This window comes from Cottoperca gobio, chromosome 16 (genome assembly GCF_900634415.1).
Source record: "Cottoperca gobio chromosome 16, fCotGob3.1, whole genome shotgun sequence".
Classification (NCBI taxonomy): domain Eukaryota; kingdom Metazoa; phylum Chordata; class Actinopteri; order Perciformes; family Bovichtidae; genus Cottoperca; species Cottoperca gobio.
Genome location: NC_041370.1, coordinates 20440335 through 20466295, shown reverse-complemented (window position 1 = coordinate 20466295; position 25961 = coordinate 20440335). Strand labels below are relative to the sequence as shown.

The following is a 25961-nucleotide window of genomic DNA, read 5'->3' as shown; positions in this document are numbered from 1 at the left end:
TTCCAAAAATAGACGTGCGAGTGCTTCCAGCATTGCTGCAGAGGTTGCAGAAGTGGGATGTCAGCCTGTCAGTGCCCAGACCATACGCCGCACACTGCATCAAATCGGTTTGTATGGTCGCCCCAGACAGAAGCCCCTTCTGAAACCGATGCATAAGAAAGCCCGCAAACAGTTTGCTGAAGACAATGAATCCAAGAACATGAGTTACTGGAACCATGTCCTGTGGTCTGATGAGACCAAAATAAACCTGTTTGGGTCAGATGGTGTCCGGCGTGTGTGGCGGCACCCTGGTGAGGAGTACCAAGACAAATGTGTTTTGCCTACAGTCAAGCATGGTGGTGGCAGCATCATGGTCTGGGGCTGCATGAGTGCTGCCGGCACTGGGGAGCTGCATTTCATTGAGGGACACATGAATTCCAATATATACTGTGACATCCTGCAGCAGAGCATGATCCCCTCTCTTCGGAAACTGGGCCGTAGGGCAGTTTTCCAACATGATAATGACCCTAAACACACCTCCAAGATGACAACGGCCTTGCTGAAGAAGCTGAAGGTTAAGGTGATGGACTGGCCAAGTATGTCTCCAGACCTAAACCCAATTGAGCACATGTGGGGCATCCTCAAGAGGAAGGTGGAGGAGTGCAAGGTGTCCAACATCCGTGCGCTCCGTGATGTCGTCGTGGAGGAGTGGAAGAAGATTCCAGAAGCAACCTGTGCAACTCTGGTGAATTCCATGCCCAGGAGGGTTAAAGCAGTGCTAGATAACAATGGTGGTCACACAAAATATTGACACTTTGGGCACAATTTAGACATGTTCACTATGGGGTGTACTCACTTTTGTTGCCAGCTGTTTAGACATTAACAGCTGTGTACTGAGTAATTTTCAAAGGACAATAAATCTATACTGTTATTCAAGCAGCACACTGACTACTTTAAGTTATATCAAAGTTTCAGTAGGATAATGTTATCCCCTGAAAGGATATAACAGAATATTTGCAAAAATCTAAAGGGTGTACTCACTTTTGAGATATACTGTAGCTGGCTGCAGTTCAGTAGTGCTGCATGCACATTATGACAATTATTATTATTTATTTTTTTAAATGCGGTAATTCAGAAATGTGGCTCCTGGATGGCGATGTAGTTCATATGGTGATTTGAAGTTACTCCATTTCAGTCAGAGGGGGAAAAAACAATACACCGTTGCATTTCCTCACTGTTCTTTCTAACTAATCAAGTAAACTGTGGCCAACGCATTGCATTACATGCTAACATCAAAGTACAGTGTGCTCACACTGTAAATGCTTACATGCCAATGTTTAGTTTAGTTGTAGTCTTCACCATCTTAGTTAAGCGCGTTAGCACATGAACATTTGCTGTTTAGCACCAAGCACAAAGTACAGGTGAGAGGCTGATGAAAACATCATTAATTTTGTAGATTTTGCGCTAGAAACCGAAGTATTGGACAAAAAGATTTGACCCGTTGAAGATAAGTCAAAGGATCAGCTAAAGTATTAGGTTTCATCGTCTGGACACCACGGAATACTGTTCCAAATCTCATGGCAATCCATCCAACAGTTGTCGGGAAAATAAGGGTATCACCAAAGTTGTTGATTTATTCTCTTGGCACGATGGATGGAGGTTTTTTTTTACATTTGTCTTTATCAGTATTTTTTGGGAACATGTTTGTCTCTTCACTTCAATGTAGTCACGGTCTATAGAAAAGTAAATGTAATGGCTTCTGTTGTCAGGTTGCAACCTACTCATGGCACTTGCATCTCAACTCATTCAACTCACCTCAAGTTCGCCTGAGGTTCAATTACACACGTTTCAAGAGGATAAGAAAAGACATACAGTAGTTATTGCCTCTCTGACAGGAGACCGAACTTCTACATAGTAATTGTGGCAGTAGCCTTTAACCCAGTTGCTTCCGACTGCTGGATGGGTTTTCAGGAGACACAACCATCCACTCTCATTGTGCGGTTTGACCCTTCTCAAAAGCCATCCAGTCATGTTATTTGCCCACGACGGCCACCTTTCATGTCAGTCCAATTGGGACTCAGAACGGGGGCATTATTTTTAGCACAGTGGTGGAGCCACAGGAAGTATCTTGGACACGGTAAGAAGATAATCAGTTAGATGCATCCAAGCGGAGAAATTATACGTCTCGAGTGAGGACAGGACTGTTAAACACGTCATGAATCTTTCTATACAACCTTAGGAAGACATGCTGGTAGGGGGATCTCTAGGTTATGGTTTTACACTATGGCCTCGAGCCTGATGAGTTTATCACCGAGTGGCTCATGTCCTGCGAATCAAAGAGCATTCCCCCACCAAAATAAGAGCACTGAATAAAAGGTTGTTTAGAGAAAATAGCAGACTATGCAGCAATATTAAGGTAGATAGTGACAGTGGAAAAAGGTAGACAATCTAAAACTGAGAAGGAGAGTTAAGGAAAGGGGCAGGAACATGTGTGTGAGGCTGAACAGGTCTTGAATGGGGGTTCAATATAAAATATGTTTGAGCTCTTTCAACGCTAAGTGGCTGTGAGGTAATGAGTGATGACGAATGGATTAGAATAGGGAAACGAGAAAGTGTTGTTAGCCATGACACTGTATAATTCGCGTGAATAGGAAACTGATTTTCGAGTGAATTGGAAGAATCAATTGGTTTTTTTAATTCCATTTCCATTATCGTTTTCCGATTTTGATATTCTCCATGATTAATATACTGTTCTTGCACAATATTTTTGGACTGAGTTAAGCGTAGGTTTGCAAAGGGTTTGCACAATTTCAATTGAAAAACCATACCTTTAAATAATGAACTTAGCCATTACCATGTGGGATGTTGCTCGTCTAATAATCTATTGCCATTGTATAAAAATGAATGAGATGTTCACTTTAAACCCTCAGTATGAACACAGCCTACATTGTTGGCTCAAATTTTTTAAACTACCTTTCACCAATAGTTAACTTGCTAGCTGGCTAACTCACCACATTGCAACTTTCAAATTGTAAGTATTAGACAAATTAATGGATTATGATCATGTCTGCATACGATATGGTAAAAGGTTTGTTTCTATCTGCATATGAGAGCCTGAGCAGATAACCTCTATATTTCTATTTTATTGCAGTTAATTCCCATGGAAAGTTTCCACCTTGAGCATCCCGGAATTTTGCAACCCTAGTCAAGCATAAATTTTTTCCTAACACCATCTAGCTTCTGAGAAAAGCCAACAATCTCAAAGAAAGTCAGCCTCTAAATGAGTCAACTTGTCATTTACTACTAAAACTTTTCCCAGACAATAATTACATGACAAAACAAGCACACACCCCCAGAGCCGTGCTTGATTTAAGTGCCAGCTAGGACACTTTGGCATCGCCTCAATTTCATTTCAGTGGAGAGTGGATACTTGCCAATGTACGCCTGAGTAGACAAACCTGTAATTGCTTCATGCAGGATCTGACTTTCGTCTTAAAAAACAAACAGAATTTGACTCTGTATAGGAGTATCTATAATGAAAATACAGAACCTGGGGCCAACCATTCACTCTAACATTAGATTGTGCCCTTTCCTAGTTGGTGGAATATTTGAGGTCAGATAAGATTTGTTATGTATGTTTCTGTCAGTTGCTGGCTTCCGACATCGTCCTGTCCCGGCCCGGGCTCAGAGTCAAAATGAGGGCTCCTGGTTGGTGGCGGCTGGTGGTAGTTGGGCTTGGCGACAGCTCTGGTGGCTGCAGCTTTACTACTCATTGTGCTGCAGGGCTGTCATTAGATGCCAAAGTCGTTCCGCTGGCTGCAGGGTAAATGTCATGTTTACTGCTATTCCCATACACACCCAAACCTAATGAGGAACATAGAGCTTGTCCTCCTGCATTCCCTCCATCCTCACGACTTCAATCCGTCTCTTCCTCCATCAGGATCCTTCCGTGCTGTTCTTCCTGACTCAGACGTTGCTCCATGCTGTGGTTCGTCTCATCCTCATCACCAGTTTTTCTCTTTGCTCCTCCCTCCATTCATCCCTCAAACCTACTATCCTGCTCATGAAGCCTATGCTCTCAATCCGAGCGCTCCCAGCTATGCGTCCTCACCACTCAGAGGCTGGCGGCCAATGACCTGCCATAACCTCAGAGGCTAAAGTCAGAGCTGTCACTCTCCCATGGCATATATACTCAACAAATACACATAAGCAGATTGGCTTGAGCAAAGGCATGTGCACACAGACCACACATTCACATGCACGTGTACATCGTGTGTTTAAGTACACCACACGTGTAGACACACTGCTTTTCATACATTGCTCTTTCAGGATTGATTTTCTGATAGTGACAGCGAGTTACTTTCACAGGTTGCCTCCTGCTGCTGATGCTGTCATAGTATTTATGCATCATCTTAGAAAAAGGGAGACATACATATAGTGCAACAAAAAACACAGTGGCGTATTTCTACAGTATTTAGTACAAAACACTCATGTGTTCTACATTATACAGACTATGTGGATGAGAAGCGAATAAAAAACACTCCATACTCGGAGCTAAACTGGGCTGCGGTTTGACTGGTGCTGAATCACATAATGTGCTTTCAAAAACACATGCGCAAGTCTTTCCAGAAGAATTTGCCAACACTTTGTTTGTTGGATCTGTACACTAAATTGGTAGAAAATAATTTAAAAATAGAGGTGATGACAAAAACAAAATCTGGGTTTGTACCACACACACACACACACACACAGTAGTAGTATGCCTCCTTTTTTCCTCAGGCTGTCCATCAAAACGCGACAGGAAGAGAAAGTTTAGTTGAGTGCCGCCACCGAGGAGTCGTCCTTGCCACTGGAGTCGCTGGCTTTGCTTTGCTTTTCGCCGACCCTGTAATTGCGCGGCCACCACAGGGTCTTAACTCATGCGGCACCATGTGATCTCCATGACAAATGAGAGTCGGGACGAGGCTTGACTACTTGCTGGGGCCTTTAAAGTGGCACTCTGCGATTAGCGGAGAGGGGTGAGTGCTCGGCGAACCGGAGGCCCTGTTAAATCCCAGCGCTGGGAGGGAAGCAGGGCGGGAGGAAACACAAACACTCACTCTGTGCCATACATTCACTCGTTCTTTCTCACAACAGAGCGAGAGCGAGAGCGAGAGCGAGAGCGAGAGCGAGAGCGAGCGAGAGCGAGAGCGAGAGCGAGAGGAGCGAGAGCGAGAGCGAGAGCGAGAGAGAGGAACAGCCACGGCGCTGGGCGGAGGGCCAAGCCAATCCTCCAGAGGAGCCAGGACGCCAGAGGAGACCTCAGACAGAAATAACTCCAAACATCCCATAAAGTCCCATTAGAACCAATTCATCTCAATTACTCCCCAACACACACACAAACATACACTCAGTCTCTACCTTTATGCCCTGCATCCACACCCTAGCACTGACTGTGTACACACAGACACACGACTGCTGCTGTACACACTCCAACTTGGTGACAGCTCTTTTCAAACATCCCAAAGGCTGCCGCATGCTCGAGAGAGTAAGGTTGTAAAAATCAATCAATGACTTTCAAAGGCCCTATAAAATGGTTTGTACCATAACGAAGGGGGTGGTTTCTGTGGACAATACAACCATTTCTTGTAAGGGGGATTACTATATATAGTATTTGAAGTAAACTTAGGTTTTAGAATGGAAACCATTCAAGTCTACAGTTCTGTTAGGCCAGAATGGGCCTGCTGCAAAGTTGTTTCTTGTGAACATTTTTCTTTTTGGAGAATTAAATAGTAAGTACTTACAGTAATTATGTAATTATAACACATAATGAAAAAAAGGGTTAATTTCATGGTGGTGAAATTTTGTGGAAATAAATTCAATATTTAGAAGCAAACACTAAACATAGAGTGGTGCTTTATGGTGGTAGTAGCATCACAAGACAACACCACCTTAAAAGTCACCACAAGATACAAAACAATATGAGGAAGCTATGAACCAACACAACCCTCCTCGGCTGCAGCACACAAACCTCCACAACAGGAAGCTTGTCTAATGCATCCCAATACCTGTGACATTCCTACAGGAGCACAGGATGTGACTCCAATCAATACTGTGCAAAATGAGGTTTTGAGGGGGAAAAATGGTTCATGTCCCAAATGTATTTGTCTATTTTATAAAGATTGACCAACCTATTTTAGTTGTGACAGTCAAACAGTCAACAAAGTTAACCTTGACATTCTTTATCCATTGTTTATGTGAATATATGATGGGTTAAAAGGTTTGTTTTGATATTGGATATATCAAGTGACGGACTGGGACAAGAAAACGGCACTGGCATTTTCAAAAGACTGGCCCCATTTTCAAACCCAACACCAACCCCACCCAAATGTTAAGATACAAAGCTAAAGACTGGCTAGAATGCAGACATCAGCAACACAGAACGAACAACACACTATAAAACGCGACAGACGCCACAAAATGTAACACAATCTGAAAGCGGCAAAGCACTTGGTGCTACGACGTGATTGGTCCACCAAAAGGCACATTTAGCACAAATACATAGGCTTGACACATTTTTATTTTTTTACTCTCAGCAAAAAGAGCTTTTAGTTTTTTCTCCCCCATCATCTTCAGTATAAAAGATATCAGAGTGCAGTCAAAAAAGTCAAAATATGAGGACAGGACAGATGAGCTGGACAAGATGGCAGCATAGATTGAACCGGCTTAACCCAGTGTTGTTAATTCTGTTAGTTTAAACCGTTGAGACAACTTGTTTTTAAATATTTTAGCCAATGTGAGTATCTGATTGAAGGCAATGTCTAAATAGAGCAAAAAATCGTCGTGTAGGAATGGTTCCGAAACAAGGGAACAGTCTGACGTGGAGGCGTTAGCCAACGCGGTGCTGGAGAAGCAACGAAGCTACTTGGACTCGCGCTTCGAATAACTTCAACAGATGGGGAAGGAAATGGAGGGAAAATTAGCTGCTATCCAAACAGACTTGGTGGCACTAACTGAAAGCATCGGCACCGTAAAGGCGGAGATGTGCAAGACACGGGGTGATGTGGGGAACAATTCGGAGATGCTAGCCACCCACGAGGCTGCGCTGAAATTGGTGCAACTTAAGCTAGCGGACATGGAGGACCGGAGCAGAAGTTGCAACGTTCGGATAACTGGGCTGGCAGAAGGTCTGGAAGGGTCTAACGCCATCCAATTTCTGACACACTCTCTTCCGAAGTGGTTCCCCTCCTTAGGTAATCAGGGCGAGTTAATGCAAGCTCATCATATCTACAGCGACAACAGGAAGAAGCAGGAGGGCGCCACCCGCACTTTAATTTTCAGCGTTCTCCGTTACATCTCCCGCCAAGACATCCTCCGTGCCGCGAATAAAGTTCCGCTCACGATTGATGGACGGAGGATTTGCTTCTCCCCTGACTACAGCAGCTACACTGTTAAGCGTCGCCAGGCTTTCTCCCGAGCCATGGATGCAGCCCGGGCCAAAGGTGTGGAATTCTTCCTCCTTTATCCCGCGACACTGAAAGTCAAGGCCGCTGGTCAAATTAAGACGTTTCAGTCCCCAAGACATGCCGAGGACTTCTTGTCTCCATACCGGTAGTGCAGGCTGCGTACGGGGATCCTGTGCGATCTTCTGACGGTGAATAGCGGCCCTTTTGGATCATGTTAAACTACATGGCCTCACTGTTTTGGACTAAATGCACACTGCTCTTTATCTTTGTTTGGCTGGTCAGACTAACTTGCAAGCCTACAGCCGGATTTGTGGATCCCATACCACGTAATATACTTTGGACTTTAAACTAACACAGCCGGTTTGTTTGCTATTTGTTTTTGATCTATATCACGGCGGATCCGCTGTGCATGTCGGATGTGAATGGACAATGGCCGGTAAGATGTGTATTCTATAATGTTAACCTATCTACGCTTTTGTTTCTCTTCTCTTCTAATGCTCAAGTTTATTTTTGCCTTTGGTAATCTCATTTAGTCTGTTAACAACGGTTTAGTAAGTTTTAAGTACTGGGTTGAGGTGTAAATTCAATCCTTTTGCAGCCCCATATCCAAACAAGTCACCGATCAATATACAAATATCCGTTTAATTTACTGTTTAGTTATTTTAAGATTCGTTTTTATTAATTATTTTTCCTTATCTTGTTTTTGTTACCGGGGGAATTCATGGGGAATTGTCGTGTTTTCTACTTTGTCACATTATGGGAAACACTCACATGGTCCAAATTGCAACCTAGCGTTCCCCTGTGTGTGCATGTGTTAGTGATGGTATACAATCCTGTCTGATAGCAACACCTGATGTGTGTGTGTGTGTGTGCGTCTTTGTCTGTGAGTGTTTATATGTCTAGGAGGGACGGTTTGGTTTGTATTAACTTTTTTTTTTGTCTTATTATTTTTAGCTTACATATGTACTCTGTACTCTGCATTTTGTATATTTTGCAAGTAATTGCTATATCTCACTTTGTTATTTAATTTAAAAAAAATTATGCTCTTGGTTGTACATGTTGTGTGTTAACATCAATTCTTTTCAAATTTGATCACAAAAAAAGTCTAAATATCAAAACTGAACACAGCCAACGATAGTTCACAAACACTACATAGAAAGAAGAAAATGAGAAAGGTTGAGTTAAAAAAATATTGTTAACAATTCCCAATCATTCATTTTGAAAGGGAGTTTCAAAATATTGCAAGAAAAAACATAATACATAGTAAATGTGTTTTCTATTAATATCAAAAGCTGCTGAGAAAAGAAAAAACATGAATACTTCTCATTAAGATTGTTATTACTTTTTTGGCTGGTTTTAGGTTGTAAAAACAGACTTCATGATTTATGACTGACTTTTAAAAGCACTTGGAGAATCCCTGGGCAACAGACTATCTGCTGGTGTGTGTCGTTTCTGAGTAGACCTCTTGGACGTATACGTGTCGTTGTGACTTTTCCACTCAGTCCTGCTATCGGCATACAGGCTGACCTCAATGATATCAATCTGCCTAAACCTCTGGCCAAGGCTCCTTAACTAAACCGTCTTCTCCAGTGGAAATATGACGACCTGGCCCAAAAAAAAAAGAAGCAACAACCAGTCCAATTGAAAGTGCCTTTTGCTTTTAGAGGGCTAATCTCATAACAAAAAAATGTCACTGCCACCATTAACATTATCATGTGGTACCAAAATCATGTTTAGACAACAATCACTGCATGACAGCAATGGAACAGAAAAGTGTGATTTCTCTGCCCATTTTCAACAGTGTCTGGTAATTAATCTAATCGGTTTGATCCGTATGGGACACATCCTGGGGTTAGTGGCAGTGGGCCGATTTGTGGAAATCACTAGCTAGTCCATGTCTTTCAAAAACAACAGAACAACCATGGCTAATATTCACAAAGCGTCCCATTTCTGAGTGTCTAACGGAGCTATGAGCCGATAGAATTTTTCAACACGTCCAAGTGTGAATTTGGTCACATTTGTCCAGTGAGTGACACTTGGAAGAATTTGAGAAATTTCCAGTGCCTAGTTGTGGAATGTGAGCACTAGCAATCGCCATGAGGAAGAATGGAAAAGTAGTCAGTAGCAGATAGTCAAGTGGGGGTGGGGGGGAATAGGAGGAGACACAGAGTGACGATTATTCCACCACTTTGGGCTTCATCAACCACACATTTTGTGATGTACACATCTAATCTAGATAAATTACCCAAACGCTGGAAACTGAAGAGCTGGTCAAGAGTTTTATAAAAAGAAATTGCAGTGTTGCATTACGCCATACTTTTCACCAGCGACACCAGGAGAGAGAGAAAAGAGGAGCTGGACCCATCACAGAAAAACAACCATGAGTAATTTTCCACTGATATAACCAGCGAAACTGGTTATTGGTAACCCCCCCCCTTCTCGACTCTAATCTTCATTCGGCTCATTCTTTTTCTCAGCAAAGTCCTGCTGGTTCTGTCCACAGAGGGCAGTGTTAACATTGTAATTACAGACTTGGGCTACAATAATAAGAATGCAGCGAGTGGGGCCCAAACCTCTGGCCACTTTCTTCCTGTGCCATTTTATCCTACTTTGATTGTTTCCAGCGTGCGTGTGACAGCCGGCCAAAGATATTAGAAGTGTTGTGGCGGGCCAGTGAGCAGATTCTGAAAAGGAAACACAGGCATGAGCCCTATCCGTCTGTTAATGGCCAGGCTGCCTGCCCCATCTCTGGCCTGGCTCGAGACACAGACTTATTTAAAAGGCTGGCTGTCAACTCTGGCCAGCTATCACCAAGGCAAGAGAAACTAAAAAGGACATGTAGGCTCATCACAACGATATTCCATGACAGTTTTGTGGCCATTAAAATCCATTTGGGATTCTCCCACCAATTATTAAAACAAAACTGATTGAAGGTAGAGCTAGGTATTCAAAGGTTTTTACACTTGCTGTTATAATCACCCATTGTCTGGTATGTTTTACTTGGAACAATCTTCAGAGGATTGTTCTCAGTAAAACATATCACGGGTTCCCATCATTAAAAAAATAGTTTCACAATACCGTTCTCCAAGTGGAATTGTAATTTGTTGAGTTTGCAAACATTTGACGTGTTAATAGCCAACTCTGAGAACAGTGAGTCACCAATGGTGCCATGAGATCCTTGACACGCACATGAGCGTGTTTGTGGATGGCTCGTTCTTAACTTTATGGCACTTCTTTACTCGTTCTTTTTCCTCTGCATCTTATTAGCTGCTCTCTCCCCCACGCAGACTTAATGATTGCTTGAATTGATCAGATAAACACTATAGCAGTTCGGTGCTCCTTTTGTCTCGAAAGTGTAGAAATCGCTGAAATCGGTTTCCACCGATTTCCATACAACTCCAGCTGCCGTAATAACAAGGGCCGAGGAGACGGACTGTGGATGTATTAAGAAAATCCTAGTTAGTGGCTACTTCCACAAAATAAAAAGCAAAGGGAAAAAGGCAACATTAGTATGTCCTTGGCGTTTTTTCATATTGATTCAGATGCAATATTTGAAAAACTACTAACATGAGGAAAACCCCTTACCTGCAATGTCAAACATTAAAATGTTTTATAGTTCCTTATAAACTTTTTTTTAATAGATACACATCAAATCAATTTCTTTCTTCTTTGATTTGTATGTTTTTATTACTACCTTTTGTTGTTCTTGGTAGGGACTGTCTTATATCAGCATACTTACGCAATTATTGCAAGAAAAACTAATTGTATCCTGGGCTATCATCTGGAGGCCATCTGTTGGTAGCTATGATTTGCTGTTCTAAATCATTACCAATAATTTACAAGTTCAATGCTCATCTATCTAATGGGGAAATGAAGCAAACCGGTTTGGCTTTCTGCTGCATGTTCTTCAATAGGCCTTTATGGAAATGCAAAGGTCATAGGAAGCTGGGACATGTTTGAAAGATATGTCGCAATCACCAGACACTGCCATATCTCAACTGAAGATGAGGGATGGATCTCTGCTTGCCGAGTACACGTTTAAAAAAAGGTTGGGTTTCAGCATCATCAGTGTAGGTACAGCCTGCTGTGCCATGTTCACATGCAACATGCAAAATGTGAGCACAGACGTGTGCTCTTGTTGCAGACTTGTTTCACTAAATTTCCATGTGGCCGCTCAGAAACCTGGCTGCATTGGAAGAGTTCCATGCATTTTTAGAACCGAGTGTAGCTGAAACAAGGATAATGAGGCTGCTATGGGTGGTAGATGTCAAAGCAGACTTCTTAAGTGGTGGGATAGGGAACAAATCCAGTACTTGTAAAATATAAGTTTGTCACTTTTCTCTGGCTTCTTAACACAAAAAATAATAATGGTTTAAGTTGTGAAAGAGGCTGACATCATTTTCTCTGTGGCTGAGCTCAGGGTCTCTCCTAATGTTTACTATTGAGTTATTAAAGAAAAACTACCAGATGTGGCAGAACAATCTTGTGTCAAAATCAGGAAAACTGATCAAATTGAAAGCTCACTCAATAACAATCTGAGACTCCAACATTTTGATATTACATCATATTTTCCATGTTCAGAAGAGGTTGAAAAGAGTCAAATTAGGGGGTACAACTCATTAATATTGCTTGCTTCATTTTCCCACTGAAAGCAACAGCCAGGCTAATGTATTGCTCATACATATTATAATTATGGTTAAAATGTTAAAAGCAAAGAAAGTCTGCTTTTATTCATTATCAAAAGACTGTTTCCATTGTGGAAGCAAGGTCCGTTTTGCATAAATATGGACACTCCACTATTTTTAAAGTACCATCTTTTTTTAATGATTATGTTCCATAATAATGTGAGGAAGCAATTTTGGAATATTTTCCATCAGACCACTGCTCTAATAAAATGTCTTTATGACAATTTAAAATCACAGATTATTCAACCCATATATTTATGGTAGGTGGGATTAGAAACTAACAGCCACAGCCGTGAAGACTCCAACAACATGTTGAACTTGACATTGAGCAGAAAACACGGGTGGCTCCATTTGCTTTCATGTCTTCTTCCACCTCAGCGCATAACAAACAAACATTTCCGAGAGTACCGTGTCCTGCCCGACTCCCGCTTGCTTCCATACACCCAGTGTTTACCAGCCGTCTTTGGCTCAGGACACACAGTACAGCTTGGAACCATTAAGAGAAAGTGAGGGGGTAAGCGGAGCCTTGATAAGGAGGTCTTATCTGTACAGTGAGTCAACAGACTCCAGAGCACTCAGAACACGCATACATTGCAACCTGCATCACTTCCAAGAATCAGAACAGATGTTGCGGCACTCTCCTCTGTAAGCGCACCCCCTCCCCTCCCCAAACAGCTCCTTTATCAACCGTCCTTTGAATTCTGCCTTTGTTCGTGACTAGGTCAGAAACGTATTTATATGCTGCAAAAACTGGCATATAGGTGCACTTGTGCACTGCAAGTCCTTAAGTAACTCCTCCTGCAACTGTTTTTTGAGGGTTGAATAGGTTCAGCCAAATTGGTTGCATCACTGCGAGGGCCGGGATCCAGGCAGCGCTGAAGGCCAACAGACACATCTAATGAAGGAGAACATTAAACACACATTAAACAGAAGACAATGAGCTGGAGAAAAGAGTTACCAAGCCCACCAGGGACCTTCAGGCCAGCTCAAGTCCTGAGAGAAGAGCATTTGAATCGGCACTGCTCCCAAATATACATACATGGTTCAGCAAACCATGATGTCCTAATATCCAACATTTAATGACGAGCACTTTGGCAGGATTTTACACACAACTTCAAAAGCTGCTTTGACATGTCAGAATTGTGACAGGTTTTGAACAATAGCTGCATCTCACAAGCAAAGCAGCTATTGATTTATGCTTGGCAATTTCTGCTAAATTCGATTTTGGTTATAAAAGGAATTTGGCTGTATAAATTATACTCCACTATTGTGAATACAGCGAGGATCATATGGTGCTTCTGAATCTGAAGCAGCCAGTTTTAAGTTACTGTCTTCACTCTTTCACACTGCGTTTGTGTTTGCAGACCACATGTGGATTGTAGACGCCGTTTAGGATAAAAACTGCAAAAGGTTCACCATGCACCTTTAAAGCCTGCAGGCGACGAGTGCTTGATACTCAAAACACAGACTTTAGATGGATTATGACTGAAGGACTTTATGGGAGCAGATGGGACTTGCAAATTCCCAGGCTCGCACTGACTTGCTAAGAGGACATGCCCCGACTGACTTACTCCCCGTGGTTAAAATGAACAAAAATCTGTGCAGAAAGAGAGCGAGAAAGGCAAAGATAATAGGGAGGCAAGAAGAAAAATGACAGACCAAGCTTTGCACTCAGCGAGTAACTAAGAGATACCAACACAACAGAGGCTATAAAAAACAGCATTTCCCCAGAGATAGTACCACTCCTTACAGTGACAGCATCTTGGCCCACTGTGGTCTTAATAAATATTAGGGCTGTAAAGTTGAGCCTTTGAATATAATCGGTTATGAAATGTACGCTTTCAATTCTCTATTGTAAGATTGGTGTAGAATAATGGACAAAAGCAGTGTTTATAACTCACTGTAAAACATTGATCAGGGTGGATTAGGGCTGTCACTGGTTTTATTTGAAATTAAAACTTTCATTTTAAATTCAAAATCTATAAATCTAGTCTATAAATGCAACGGATCATCCAGCAGATTATTCAAACTCAGCTTGACATGTTGCATGCCCTATTAAACCATCAGTAAACAAAGATAATGAATAAAAATCACACTAACGAGCAAAGCCGTGCTGATCGGATTATAATCACGACAGCGAAGCATCTCAGAAACAGTGTGAGCAAGTATTCTGTGTTCTACATCGTAGATGGCAAAATTGCCAAAAAAAGACACGGCTGTTGTCGACGGTGAAAACACAACTGCCTTACTATACAATGGCAACAAATCACATGACTCACCTGCCGGCTGCCACATAGTGATTGAATGGAGGCAACAGGAAAAAGTGTATCGATGTCAAACTAAAATAAAAAATAAATGCATCGTTAACTTCATAAAGGAGGTTCTGTCAGCAGGAAAACTACCAGCCCAATGTTCATGAAACTTAGTGGAATGGTGTAGCAGGGGCCGAGGAAGAACGCTTTACATTCTGGTGTGGATGTAAATCGTGGGAGAGATACACAAATAATCTTTATTTTTCCTTAACATTGCAAGACAGGGCATGGCCTTGGCTGAGGGTCTGTGCTCTTCGTGTGCCTTGTATTTTGATGAGATTTAATTTCGTTGATGACACACACACACATGGAGCCCTTCTGTGGGGCTTTCCCGAGTATTGCAACCTAATCTCGGCCACATCGGCCAAATGATGGCAGTGGGTTTGTCTTGGGGCCGGCCTGTTTAGAAGGGCAGATGCTTGATGGTGGACAAGCTGCCACATAGTCGAGAAGTTCCAGTGGAGAACTACGGAGGGGAAAATAAGAGGCTTTTTGTCGAGGTCCACAAGCTGCTGCCCCAATGGGACCTGCGTGTGGTGCTGTGGGAAGTGTCGTCTCCAATCATGGTTAAAGAACCGATGACTGCATTACGGACCGGCCCTGGCGAACTACTCTTAATACTTGACTGGTGCGGATCTGGAAAACCTGAGAATGGGGCTTAATCAGCAACGATTGACGAATACAATAATGAGAGCGGTCTTTAAAATTCTGACTGGCCAACTCAAACAAACGTGGATACAGGCAAGAACAGACGCAAATTGTCGGCTAAGTGGCCATCAAAAAATTTAAATGAAAGCGATTAAACAACAGGGAGTGAAACGGACCAATCAATGAGGAATTCAAAATCTCTATCAGCATCTTTACACAACTACATCTCCTCACGCACACTGTCCAAGGAGACTTTCCACAGCATATCATCTGAGCCATGGTCTGGCAGAGGTAAACCAGCTATTATGTTCATCCCATAAATAACAACTATAATATTTACTGGACCGTTCTAGACAGCGGGTTAAAATTAAATACACTCGCTTATTCTCTACGTTTACAGCTATTTATACCCATGATACCTTTTGTCAACGAGAGGGTTGAATATATTTAGACCCATGTATAGCTGGTGGCTGCCACAACGGATCCCACAGGGAACAGAAAGATGGCAGGTTCTTCCAGAGCTTTGCCTTAATGATCTCTCATGCTGAAAGACAAATCACTCTTCATTTATATTATATACCCATGCTCAAAAACAACATGCCGGCTACATATAAAAAAATCAGCTCGCAACACACACACAGGAAAGATATGCAAGGTAAATGTGACTCATAGGAAATTTTAATTGGCTGTCAGCAGCCGGACGCGTGTCTGCAGCCTATCTTACCGGCTGCACACTCTCCGCATCCAGTTATCCAGACGGCCAGTTAATAATCAGTACAGAAGAGCAGCTTAACAGAGATGTGTGCATGCCGGAAGAGCTGACACCAGGTGTGCAATAGGGTTAGGGGGGAGAGAGACGAGAGAGATAGAGAGAGAGAGAGGAGAGATAGAGAAAAAAGATAGGGGAAGGGCTGGGGTGAGAGAAGAGCGAAAAAATAAAAGAGAGAGAGGTAGAGAGAGAGAAGAGAGAAGAGAGGAGAGAGAGAAAAAAAAAAAGAGCGCGAGAGATAGAGAGAGAGGAGAGAAAAAAAAAAAAAAAAACAGAGAGAGAGAGAGAGAGAGAGAGAGAAAAAAAAAAAAAGAGAGAGAGAAAAAGAAGAGAGAAGAGGAGAGAGAGAGGAGAGAGAGAGAGAAAGAGAGATATAGGAATATATAGATATAGAATAGGAGAAAAAGAGAAGAGAGAGAGGAAAAATAGAGAGACCTCTAGAGCGAGAGAGAGAGAAGAGAGAGAGAGAGAGAGAGATAGAGGAGAGAGAGAGAGAGAGAGAGAGAGAGAGTAGAGAGGGGGAGAGAGAGAGAGAGAGAGAGGAGAGGAGAGAGAGAAAAAAAAGAGAGAGAGAGTAGAGAGAGAGAGGAGAGAGAAAAGAGAGGGAGAGAAAAAATAGGAGGAGAGGGGGAGAGAGAGACAAAGAGATAGAGATAAAAAAGAGAAGAGAGAGAGAGCGAGAGAGAGAGAGAGGAGAGAGAGATGAGAGAGAGAGATAAAATAGGAGAGATAGAGACAAAAAAATAGCGAGAGAGAGAGAGAAAAAGAGAGAGAGAAGAGAAAAAGATAGAAAAAATAGAGATATAGAGATTATATAAAAAAGAGAGAAAAAGATAGAGAGAGAGAAAAAGAGAGAGATAAAATAGTAGATAGGATAAATTAGAGAAAGAAAGAGTATCGATAATATATTGATAGATAGATAAATAAAAAATAGATAAAGATATATAAATAAAGAAATAAATATATATTCGATATATATATATATATCTATCTAAATAAATAAATATATAAAGATATTATAAATAAATAAATATATATATTATATATATTATATTATATATATCTTCAGATGCAGGGGTTGTATTATATTTGAGGCAATTATGTATTATTCATAACACAAGATATTCAGTTTTATTTTTGTGTGTTTGATGCCTTATGGATTTTATTACAGTCACTTTACCGCACCGTTGTGACGGACAAGAGAGCTGAGCCAGAAGGCAAAGCTCTCAATATACCGGTCGATCTTTGTTCCTACCCTCACCTATGGTCATGAAGGCTGGGTCATGACCGAAAGAACGAGATCACGGGTACAAGCGGCCGAAATGGGTTTTCTCAGACGGGTGGCTGGCGTCTCCCTTAGAGATAGGGTGAGAAGCTCAGCCATCCGTGAGAGACTCGGAGTAGAGCCGCTGCTCCTTTGAGTTGAAAGGAGCCAGTTGAGGTGGTTTGGGCATCTAGTAAGGATGCCACCTGGGCGCCTCCCTAGGGAGGTGTTCCAGACACGTCCAGCTGGGAAGAGACCCCGGGGAAGACCCAGGACAGATTATATCTCCTCACTGGCCTGGGAACGCCTCAGGATCCCCCAGTCGAGCTGGAGGATGTGGCCCGGAGAAGGGAAGATTGGGGTTCCTTACTGGAGCTGCTGCCCCCGCGACCCGACCCTGGATAAGCGGTAGACGATGGATGGATGGATGGATGGGTTTTTGTAGCTTTAACGTTGCTACAGATAGTGTCGGTTAGACTACTGCCAACTATTAATTGATTCATCATAACAAAATAATAATGACAAATGTGTTTTCGTCAGAGAAAAATCAGCTAATCTTAATATTTGAGGAGCTGGAAGCTTATACCTTATACACAATAATCGATTATCGTGATTAGATTTCTGTTAATTGGACAAGACAATTAGTGGACTACATGTTTCAGATCCAACTCATTCCATCATATGCTAAATAGAAACACAGAGAGCACACAGACAGACTCTTCTCATGCAAGTCAAAAAGCATTTGTAAACCATGTATATTCATTCTAATGGAGGATGGTGGCAGCAACACAGGCAAAGTTCATGCCAAGCATTGCAAGCAAACAATGTCTACCTTTGGACACCAGAGGTTATCTCAGCGTTATGACGTCGGCATATTTAATGAACAGGACACGATGTTGTATTGATGCTTTGTGCATCCAACCAGTGTTGTTTCTTAGTCTTATGTAAACTTGACAGCACATTCACATTTGTTTTTATTCTCTCTAATGCACATCTGGATATTTTTCACTTCAGATTAATTAAAAGATAAAATAAAAAAGGCCCCTTAATGTGTATACCTATGCATTAGTCTGGGCGATAAAAATCATGATTTAGCCTGGAATTAATTATGTGCCTTCACTAAGATTTGATAATAGGCTGAAAAAGGCTTTCTGTGCTCAGCCAGCAGAACACGCCAGGGGAAAAAAAGTGATACCAGTGTATCAGTATAATGCTGCCCAAATATCAGTGTCAGTGTCTGCGTGTGTGTGTGTGTGCGTGTGTGTGTAGCAGAGTTGTGGTGAAATTGGTTCATGGGTATGACCAGCAGCGATGTTGTTGACAAGCCCAAGGTGGCAGGCCTGGCATTAGGCCGACTAAACAGCACATAAACACTCTATTCAATTTCATGCTAGTGAATTTAATGGGGGACGACTTCTCAAAAAAAAAAAATACTACCACATTCACTTGAGCATTCCCTTTTTTGAGCAAATAATCTGTAAGTGACTACTGCTCACTTGGAGTTGAGAGTCCTTCAGCGGCAGCACAATACTACAGTCTCTGCCATGCTCCAATTGACTCCCGGTTAAATTACTACCCTTCTACCGCCAATTTTATCCTGTGCTTTAACTGTTGGTTATAAGATTTGCTTGACAGCGTGGTGCTCATTGACAAAGTCGTACGTCTCACCAGAGGAGCATGAAAATTGCACGATAAATATGCAAAAATCTGGCGATTAGACTGCAAAAAGCAGCCGTGTCGACACGCGACGCAGCGCTCATAATTGAGTGCCATTGAAAAAGCAGCGTCCATAAAGCTGAGGTCAGCCTTAACACACACATCCATATCCAAAGAGCTTTTCGACACATCAGACTCTCCTGGTAGTTCAATCTACTGACACTCGCCAACGGTGACCAGGAAAGCCGCCGCTATTCCCCAAACTGTCTTGCGTTGTGCTCCTTTCCCCAATTTTAAATTAAATAAAGATGGAATACCCACCGGACCGCATCTCAAAGCACTCCCAAATAAATATTTTGTTTTGGCGAGAGCCAAAGCCTGCAAAATGCTGAGGCAACATGAACTAGTAGTCAAGTCTTACCAGCTGTGGGAGGAATCTTGTTTATCAAGCACCAAAGAAAAACACACAGTCCAGAGGAACATCTACTCTTCTATGGCAAACAATTATCTATTGTAGTGTAATCACTTGGCTCTGTGACCAAACATAAGCATAGAAAACTGACTGATACAAAATAATCTTTAAGAAATATTGGTTGATGGGCGACAGACAATAAATTAAAAGGTTTTTCAGCAGAAAAGGAGTCTGAGGATTTTCCTCTGCATGTATTGTTTTGCTCAGGCTGCTTTTGTTGCGTGCGTGTCTCTCTTACCTTACAAACAGTTTTCAACGTCCAGGGCAGGATGGTCTGTAGATCGATGAGCTCGCAGGACACTCCCAGTTTCTCCTGGGCCATATTGGCCACCTCCTCAACACGTGGATCTACAAGGAAAAGGAAAGGAAGAACGCTTTTAAATGTAATGAGCGAACGCAGTTTATAAATTGGCAAAGATTTCACGCCTGCTGCAGCCATAAACTCTGTCCTGCATTTGTTGTGCAGTATGTGCGTTTCAATTCTAATATGATAAAATTAATCTAGGATGATTGATAATAAAAATTCATATTACCTCCAGATGTTGCAATATGTATTAGAATACAAGCAGCCTAGTTCTGATTTAAAAAGCTGTTGCGAAACACCCCAAAAACAAAACAAGCAATTATGTAGTTGTGTAGTCCGTACAATATGGAATCATGTAAATGCATCAATGACATGCAGAAAAGCTGCACGGGCTCATTAAGAACCATTGGCATTAACCAGGTCATACTAGCTTGACGGGAAGGATGCTAATTAACGCTCCAAAGTTCAGAATGTTAGCGAGTGAGTCTCCCCTTTTAGAGACACGTCCACTTATGTTAATCTCATGCAGTTTGGGGCAAAGACCATGTCGTTTTTTGCATGCAGTATAAACGTGTTATTTTTGTCTATTCTAAAAATGGTGAGTTTGAATATTTCTGCAAGCTAGGGTCCCCTTAGTCTTGGAATTGCATAAATTGGGTATGACCTCACTGAATAAAATGAGCTTTTATGACCTCTAGGATAATCACAGGCTCATGAAACGTTACAACCACAAACTACAGACGGAGGGCTTTCAGAAGATGTATAGCTTTCCTAGGTATATTGACAATGACGAGGAGTTTGAGCAGTTTCCAGAAAAGTGCTCGCCATCCGATTCAAAATGCAATTCTTACAGAAATCTCCCAAATGCCAAAGGTTTTTGATACCAAATCACAGCATGGATTTGTCTATGATGTTCTTCAAATCATTTCTTAATCTATTTTGTATCAATACTCAAGCGGCCAAAAACCGGTCAAATCTGTTCAACAAACGGTATCTTATCATCTCATCTGAATGGATGAATAAAGTATCTATCTATATACCCAGACATTTCCACAACAACTAATGAGACATGATTGAGTATGGGTATGGCCAATCATACTTGGATCATAATGTTCTAAAGCCCTTTTACACTCCACGGCACCTTACCAAAACACAACATTTATTACAGATCTATGACTAGAAAAACTTGACAAAACAGTGCTGAGCTGCATCTCAAATTAATCTTCAAGTTCTAAGTGTTGAAATAATGTGCACCACTTCTATGTAGCATGTACTGCTGACTTTATTTACATTTTTCTCTCTGAGCATCTCCTGTCCACTACCCCTCTAAGAAGAAGGGGGGTGGTAAGAGGTAAACATATTGAGATATAAGTATTAAAATTGCAACATAAACTGCAATACAGTACAGACACAAATATATGTCACTTTTTAACTAACAAAATTTCTGCATTGGATTTAGTAGTTTGACAATAATACTTTTTCTATAATAATAATAATAATGCATTATCTTTTAAACATGGAGTGCAGTTATTCCCATTAACTCATCATTGGTGTAATAAAGTACTCGAGTTCACAGAGTGCATTTACTGGCAGACATTATTGGCTGCTTCTAAATAAGCTGTGATGAATCTGAATCATCACAACTAGAAGAGTTGTCAACAGTTAAGCCTATTCAAAAGATATGAGCCCTGGCCTCAAGCGAACAAAATAACTCAGTAACTGTACGCATTTATGAGGGAATAATGGAGCCATAAAGAGGATCTTCCAGGGGGAGAAATATGGGATGGTGGGACTGTTAAGACTAGGGGGAAATGTCCTCTGTTTGGGTGATCAGAAACTGAGGACTGGGCACTCATCCGTCCACTACACTCTGTGAAAGATGTTTTCTTTCTCTCATCTGCAGAGGCCTGACAGACGAGGGGAGTAATGAGGTGGAAGGAAATAAGGGTGGCATTTTGCTTTCCACTACTTCACTGGATCCCTGTTCCTCTCTATCCACCCCTTCAACAATAATACTACCTTTGATGGGGAACTTTTCCTTCAATGCCCTCCGAACCCCTCTAGTGCTCTAGGTACATTGTGGCCTGGATAAGCTTTTTAAAGTGGCCGGGTGCAATCAAAGTCGTGGATGACTCCTGGGGAGTTCCAAGCACCTTGATACGGAGCTGCAGGAAATAAAATCTCTCGGGTGAAAAGAAAGGCAACAATGGAAAGTGTGCGGCAGACATGAAGTGTTAACACATGGAGAGCCAAGAACAGCCTTGATGTTGTGGAGATGTCAGGGCAGATACAGCTGCAGACTGCCGGCTGAGACACCCCGCTGGGACAGAGGGAGGCTTGTGATGGACTTAAAGTTAATCCACTGCTGGCCTCTGTGGCTTTAAACGTAATTAGTGGAGATGAGACTGGACTCCTTTTTTTTCCCTGTGGCCATGGAAAATGATCCAAAGATAGATGACTACTTAAAAACTGTGCAGGTCACCCACTGAGTCTGTCAATGATGCACAGGAACACCTACCTGTGTCCCCAGGCAACCAGAGTGACATCACTTCCTTCCTGTAGGATCTCGGCCTGCGAGAGTGGGATGATGTAGGGCTCAATGGGAACCTGCTCCACTGAGGGAGGGAGGGAGGGAGGGAGGGAGGGAACACACACACACAACACACACACACAGATTAATATTCCATCAGTGCAAAAACATTACATGCAAGCTCACATGCAAAATACTGGTTGGTCGATTGGGAACACTGTGCACCCTGTGGTTTTCATGTCAATTATTCAGGCCCCGTACTGAGCAGACCCTAAATGATAGACTCCATGACAAACTGGTGAAAATGACAGAACACAATTCCCACTTTAAAACGTTTTTATCTGGCCCATTTCAAATGCTTTTTAATGTATTTTCCAGGACCTCATCTCTCACCCAGAGACAGAGTGAGCTTTTATCAATACAATCTCATGCATGACCTAATGATATCTTTTGCCAGCTACAAGCCCGTAACACTGATTAATCTCAACAACAAAACATCGGTGGGATGGGATATCAATCAGGAAAGGGGCCACATAAAAACGGTGCATCGGTCCAAAAATGGGGGCCTCGCAGCCAGCCTCTCTTTGAACCAAAGTCCAAGATAACGTGCATGTAAGTACATGGTTTGAATTATAGTTATTAATGTCTTGGAAGACTGAAGCACGGTCATGGAAATCTTTACAATGCAAAACCTTGTCATGAACTCGAGCTGCCCTCACTTGCGGCTTATTAGCAATATGTACACTGCCCAGACAACATATTATCACTAAATGTAGTATTTTAATCTTTGGATCTCATTGACCGTTATGGCTTTGGCTGCAAAACACGGGATCTGAAAGTGTGAGTGGACTTTGAACCAAACTGCTAAAAGCATTCCTACATGGCAACGCATGCACATCAACTTTACAATTATGCAGAGTAATTATACTCTGGGGAGACGCTGGGTTTGAGTCCTTTCTGGAGACCTTGAATGACTTCCATAATCCTTTCAAGCCTTCGAGAAGCCGTAAAGGAAAGAAAAATGGCCCGTCCCGACGACTCGCTCACTATAATAAAACGACATAAAGGGCTTGAGTGAATCATACGCAACTGCTGTTCTAGGCTTCCAGGCGAGAACGAAAATAGGCCCTTCGAGGGGAATAATAGCATTTTGCAGAATGTTAAAATTCAATTATGAAAACTAGGTTATGATTTAATAAGCGAAACACAAAACAGTACGGCCTTGACGAGACAGATGTGTGGTTTTTATCCTGTTCGGCAGGAGAAAAAAGAAGCCGCTGCAATTAAAAACATGACTTCATAATCCATCCAGAGAACAGAGTCATGTGGACCCGGCACAAGAGCCGGCTTGCTCGGCCCCTTTAGGAAATCTAAATAACTCCTCAAACCCTCCCAGTATTAGACCCCCCCCCGTCAGAAGGATGCGGCTTAAGGCAAGTGGAATTGAAGACTTAAGAATTTTTAAGAAACAGTTTGAGACAATTTTACCCAAATGTTTATTGTAACATACAGTTCCCTGTGTCTTGCTATCAGACCGTGCATAAGCAAACAAAATAAGGGTTGTTGTTCATTTCCACTTTCCTGATCTGTGCGCCTTTATCGAAAGAAAATACGACAAATTAAATATTTAATAGATTTATTTTGAGATTTTAAACTGCAATGGAAAAAAATTGATTATTAAAATCCTACTTCCCATGTATTAACATTTTTAAGGCCTTATTTTTAGATTAATGAATTCATCACCTTTTAGGACTCCGCTGGGATGAATGATTCGTCAACACAAGAATATTCCGTAGACCTTTGTTTCCCTAAAGCGCTATTGTCAGCAGGGGAATTTCACTATCGCCCAAACTAATCTTCTCACAGGCTCGTACTTTATCTACGCATCTATTATATTTGGCATCAGTCTATCTGGAAGTGCTGCAAGTGAAAAAAACCTCTTGTACATACAGCACGTTATACTGATGTACTATCTCATCGCTTCCCAAGAGGCAAATAAACCAAGATCCATGTCAACTGAGCAACAGTGCAAACAAAACACACTGCCAAGAACTCAGTCACCTGCACTTTGCCGCCCTGCTGCACCACAGCAATCGCAGACATCTTTCTTTAATTATTTTCCTACCAAATGACTTGCTTAAACATAGTGCTATACATTTTCCAACACATACGATCATAGTCGTCTTTGACAGATTATTATAGCACCACAGCTGGGAGTTATTAAAAACATCAATAATACAATCGCATCAAGTATCTGCCTTTACGACCTCAGATTCATATTCACAAACAATCAAACTCACCTGCTGCTCTGTAGAGGATCTTGGGCTCAAAGAATATGCAGGGGTTCTGGTCAGCTATGCAGGAGAGCAGCAGCCCCTTGGCCTGCACGGGACTACGAGGTATTACAACCTGAGGAAGACATCACACACTTTATTATTAGACCCAGTTATTATATATGACACATTCACTTTTATTACTTCCACTGAAACAATTTAGAATTTCATAAAATTGAATATTTTAACATGTGTTTGCATCTCATTACATAGTGTGTGATGTAGAATGAAAGTAACAGTATGAAATGGGCCAAAATACATTAAACTGAAACCTAGTCTACCTTAACCTCTACTTTTGTTATAGTGCTTTCGCAAAAAAACCGTGAGGCGCATTTTTCCACGCGGCGCAATTACGTACAGTCAATGCATAGACGCGAATAGATGCAAATTTGCCCCGGGCGACGCACATGCGCAAAAATTTCATTTGCGTAAGAAATATGCGTGACATCGTGTCGCGAAAGCCTATCCTAACCACACAGACGTTGTTGAATCTGAAATGGAGGAAAACATTTTTGTAGCAGTCTGTGGGCACCTGTCATATTACGCGATGAGTAGCTACAATGTTAGCATAACCCAATCGAGTCAAGCTCGGAAAACAAGCATTTTAAAAGTTGTTTGCTTGTCATCTTGCCGACAGACCTGACAAAGCATAAATTCAGACTTTTTACAAATTGGCATCATGACGCAGTTATTTCGGCATAATTTTGATCTGTTGATCGCATGAGTATTGGTGGAACACACAGCATTAGGACTTTGATAAAGAACTGGAATAAGACTGACATTAAAATAATTATAAACTCTTCACATCAGCTGTTGTCTCTCTGGCATTGCAATTGTGTCAGATATTAAATCACGTAATGGTATTTGGGTCAGAAGTGGGGTATCAGGACAACACTGGACCACAGCTGAATCAAGCCTGTCAGACTGCATGGTGGGACAAGACAGTGCTGATAGTATGCACAGAGATTAACATTTATCAGCCCGACCTTTGCTGGGAGACAACCTGTTTATGGCTCTCAGCGATGGTTACTCACAGTGAATGAACTGTAGCTGTAAACCATGCAGTCATCCCCAGTGTGTGGCGTATGAAATACGTTGATGATTATATATATGCTCAGGATAATAAAATAAAAAACATGCTATTAATTTCATCTCAGCGGTGCAATCAGTGTTCAGAGAATACTGTATCGTGCATCACGTCTCTACGGGAGGTTAAGAATTCTATCGGGAAAATATAAATATATACATACATACATTATATATATACATATACACATACATACATACATACATATACACATATATATATATGTGTATATATATATATATATATATATATATATATGTATATGTATATATATATATATATATATATATATATTACACTATATTTATATACCCCTATATATATGTGTATATATATCATCTATCTATATATATATATCTCTGTGTTATATCTCTCTCTATCTCTCTCTCTCTCTCTCTCTCTCTGGTGTCTCTCTCTCCTCTCTCTATGTCTATCTCTCTCTCCTCTTCTCTCTCTCTCTCTCTCTCTCTCTCTCTC

At 41.6% G+C, this 25961-nt stretch overlaps 1 protein-coding gene across 1 annotated transcript in view; it reads right to left on the bottom strand.

The window, feature by feature from the left end:
• bckdhb (branched chain keto acid dehydrogenase E1 subunit beta) overlaps positions 1-25961 on the bottom strand; it is a 55775-nt gene that overhangs the window by 17411 nt on the left and 12403 nt on the right. Inside the window, exons 6-9 of the mRNA XM_029452390.1 lie at positions 24365-24473; positions 22053-22149; positions 20284-20305; positions 19469-19564 (exon numbers count right to left, since the gene is read on the bottom strand). Coding sequence (XP_029308250.1) covers positions 19469-19564; positions 20284-20305; positions 22053-22149; positions 24365-24473 — 324 coding nt within the window. The remainder of the gene's footprint in view (positions 1-19468; positions 19565-20283; positions 20306-22052; positions 22150-24364; positions 24474-25961) is intronic.